General features: G+C 43.2%; 2 protein-coding genes across 2 annotated transcripts in view; one reads left to right on the top strand and one right to left on the bottom strand.

The window, feature by feature from the left end:
- Positions 1-1,384, top strand: part of LOC106517719 (uncharacterized) — a 2,794-nt gene extending 1,410 nt beyond the window's left edge. The window contains exons 7-9 of the mRNA XM_014008707.1: positions 571-867; positions 938-976; positions 1,068-1,384. Of these exons, the coding sequence (XP_013864161.1) occupies positions 571-867; positions 938-976; positions 1,068-1,111 (380 nt within the window). The 3' untranslated portion in view covers positions 1,112-1,384. The remainder of the gene's footprint in view (positions 1-570; positions 868-937; positions 977-1,067) is intronic.
- A 76-nt stretch (positions 1,385-1,460) lies between these two features.
- hcst (hematopoietic cell signal transducer) overlaps positions 1,461-3,443 on the bottom strand; it is a 6,702-nt gene continuing 4,719 nt past the window's right edge. Inside the window, exons 2-6 of the mRNA XM_014008708.1 lie at positions 2,441-2,666; positions 2,337-2,357; positions 2,117-2,260; positions 1,781-1,848; positions 1,461-1,679 (exon numbers count right to left, since the gene is read on the bottom strand). Of these exons, the coding sequence (XP_013864162.1) occupies positions 1,623-1,679; positions 1,781-1,848; positions 2,117-2,260; positions 2,337-2,357; positions 2,441-2,666 (516 nt within the window). The 3' untranslated portion in view covers positions 1,461-1,622. The remainder of the gene's footprint in view (positions 1,680-1,780; positions 1,849-2,116; positions 2,261-2,336; positions 2,358-2,440; positions 2,667-3,443) is intronic.

The following is a 3,443-nucleotide window of genomic DNA, read 5'->3' as shown; positions in this document are numbered from 1 at the left end:
AACCAACATCTCAAACTGAGTTAAAAACCAAGAAGAAAATAGGAAGTGAACCGAGGAACAGAGTTTAGCAAAATAACAAGCTAACAGCTAGCAAGGCTAAGAACAAAGTGTTGCTTTAAACCAGATCAAACCTCAAAAATGTTAAAACATTTCATTTGAACTTTGTTTTACATTGTTGTCTAATTTATATTATACAAATATGTAAGCCTTAAGATCAATCTCAGGCTGCTTCAGGAGGAATAAAACAGTTTTCAAATCTCTTGTGTAAGTTCACTTCCTGTGACAGGAGCAGCCAAAAGATAAACAACATGTTTCAGACTGAAGTTATTTTAGAATGGCAGCAGCTTGTTTTGTTCTTAGTCTTGCTTAAAATGCATTATTTCTAATATTTGGTCAACGTTAAACTCAATTTGTCCAAGCTGAGGTCGTTCAGAGAGCYATCTACAGCAGGTAAGATATCATTTTTTCATAATGCTTCAACAGAACCCCACGTCCAATTGATCTGAGCCATCATTTTGTCTGTAAACATGTATACAGATAATCCATCAATTATTTTATTTCCTCCCTAAGACCTCGACAGTGATGAGATCCTGCTTCCTAAAGAGGAGCCGGTCCCGTCCAGGAGGAGGGCGGTCCGAGGGGGGCAAAGCATGCCGGTTCAAGGGGATCTTCAAGCGAGTGACGATCAGAGCCATCGCAACAGCACGGGTGGAGTGATGCAGGTGTCTGAACGAACCAATCAGAGCCCGGCGGTAAGAGCCAACAGGATGCTGGACATGTATCCGAGCAGAGAGATGCCAGACTGGGACAGTTCGGAGGACCGAAGGTCACCTGCAGGGGACGAGAGCAAACTCACGGATGACGACGGTAAACTCAAATCTTTTTATTCCAAAAGAAACCGGAGTCAATTCAAACATTAAAACAAATCTTCCCACAGAGAGCAGAGACGACACGAGCTCCGAGACCGACCCGCTGAGTAAGGAGACTTTTTAAACCACAGTAAATAATACGTCCCTCACAGTGAAATCCATGTTATTGATCCTGTCTCCTGTTTGAACTCCCATCAGAGCCCAGCAGCCTTTCTGCTCCCGCCAGGAACCGAGCTGCCTGATGCTCTGCKGTTTTCTTCTGCAGCATCTGTCCAAACAACTCATATCTCCTCTCAACGTAGAATAAACTGTTTCCTGTTTCCTCCATTTATCTGCTGTAACWGTCTGTATGAAAGTTATTTTCATGTTTTTCCTCTTAATGACTCAGGAGCCAGYGTCTGTTGACTCACTGGGAGGCAGGTGGTTGCTTTTGGGGGGATTTTCTTTAAAGCTTTAAATACTTTTTTTGTCCTCTGATCGTGTAAGAAGATATAAATAAAGAGGTTTTGAGTGAATTTTGTGTCTTTAATAATGCTTAACAAATTCTATTCATGTGTGTGCTTTGAATGATTTGATCTTAGAGCCAAAACATCTTGTTTTAAAATGTTTAATCAATGATTTATTAAATACAAAAAATATACACATGACAGGACGGGGTAAATGTCACAGAACACTGAAAATACACAACATGTACACAGTTTATCACACAGGTCTGCTGGAGCACAAGCAAATATTTTATTTTGTTTATTGGTSTCATTTCCTAAAATGTCGAAGCTCGCTGTAGACGTCTGACTGGACTCCGTGTAACTCCTTCAAAAAATACACAAGTTCAGTTTTAAAAAAATGTGTCATTTTCTGGAAGAAAAGCAATTTCTTGTGTTTTTTAGAAGTTAAAAGCGGTRAAGTTTTACCTGGTATGGAGATTCGGTGGCTTCTGTTGTGATTTTCTTGGACGCCGATAAAGGCAGACTTCTTGTACCTGCTCATCGAGGGGAGAAGTGATCAGTTTGCTGCTCGTTGACCAAAAAACAAGAACAGGTTAGAAGCACCAGCTCTATATACGACTTTATGTCGACGACGATACGATGTTTCACAAAGTTTGTCGTGATTTCGATTCAAATCAGTTCACAAGACTGCGACCGATAAATCAAACGATGACGATGTGGATCAGTGTTTTAGTTTCGCCTTGATGTATTTGAATCATCGAATCGATCAGTGTGGATGGGTCATTGCAGCCCTGCACTCACTTTCACKAGAATCCCGTTCCCGTCTTCTCCGGTGGCGAGCGGCGAAGCAGAACACCGAGATGGTGATGAAGATGGTCAAGACGATGTCGGCCGCAAAAACGCCCACGACTGAGCTCATGTTGATCAGGTAACAGGAGCTGCAATCTGACGGAGAAAACACGATTTAAATCAAAACTCATTCTGTTCCTGCAAAGTGAAAAGCTGCGGGTCGAGTCGATACCTTCCTGTCCTTCCTCGGAACCTGCGAGACAAAAACATCAAATCAAATCTTTACGTGTTTTTTTCCCCCTCACAAAAAGTGCTCTGCTCCGTAAGTGGACTCACCAAACAACGAGCCCTCGATGCAGAGAGCGTCAGGCATCTTCTGAGTTTCACTTCGGTGATGAAACGAGACTCTGTGGGCTTCACGGGTCYGTTTGATTTCTCTCGACTGCCCGCGCTGAGGTGCGAGCTTAAGAAATAAAGATGCTGCAGTCAGACGCAGGAGGTGGACAAGTGTCCAAGAATTGTTGGGTCCCTGGTGCTGAAGTGTCCTCAGGTTGTTGTTTGACTGTAAAAGAAGGTGGAGCATAAAAAAAGGAGTCCACTGAGATAAAAAGGAAGTGGGGTCTTTTTTTTTTTTATTTATTTTTTGAGTCATAGTCATCTGGGTGCACGCTGGGCTCACATGGAAAGGAACATTTTCCACTTGATCACGTTAAAGTTCAACAAGTCACTCTTTAAAACAAAAATAAAAACAAGAAAACAAAAACGTATTTACCATGCTATAGTAATGGCGGTAAACCCAGGCGCTGCAGAAGGTCAGTTTCGTGACAGCCACAGCTTCTGCTGAACTACCAGAGATGTTATCTGAAAGCAGAGCGTGTGGTTTCTGCGCGGGCGGCTGGCTGGAGTTCACCGCTGTCTGAAGTGAAGACAAACCTTCAACCACAGCGTTTATCTGACACGACGGTGCTCTGTCAGCGAAAGGGAACGACACCAGTTTTCACTTTGATTCGTACGAGTCCTCCAGGTCTGGAGCGAACGTCGGGATCGTTTCGGCTTGCTGATGAAGCGGCACGTTTCAGCATCAGCTGTTTGTTTACACAGAGGCGCAGAACTGTAACAGCCATCTTAAAAAGGAGTTTTTCCTCTCCACTGTCACCAGTTACTCAGGATGGGAGACTGCACTGGTTCAGCACAACCTGCTGGCTTCTGTAGACTGTTTTTATTACATGTGCACATCATGCACACTGCTGGAAATGACTTAATTTACACACCCCCTTAGATCATGAGTCTGACATGACTGCTTCCTTTGTAATTTTTCTGCACAGTATCTCATTTTTAC

Source organism: Austrofundulus limnaeus, unplaced genomic scaffold (genome assembly GCF_001266775.1).
Source record: "Austrofundulus limnaeus strain Quisiro unplaced genomic scaffold, Austrofundulus_limnaeus-1.0 Scaffold52, whole genome shotgun sequence".
NCBI lineage: Eukaryota > Metazoa > Chordata > Actinopteri > Cyprinodontiformes > Rivulidae > Austrofundulus > Austrofundulus limnaeus.
Note: the sequence above shows the minus strand (reverse complement) of the source record. Positions and strands in the feature narration are given on the sequence as shown.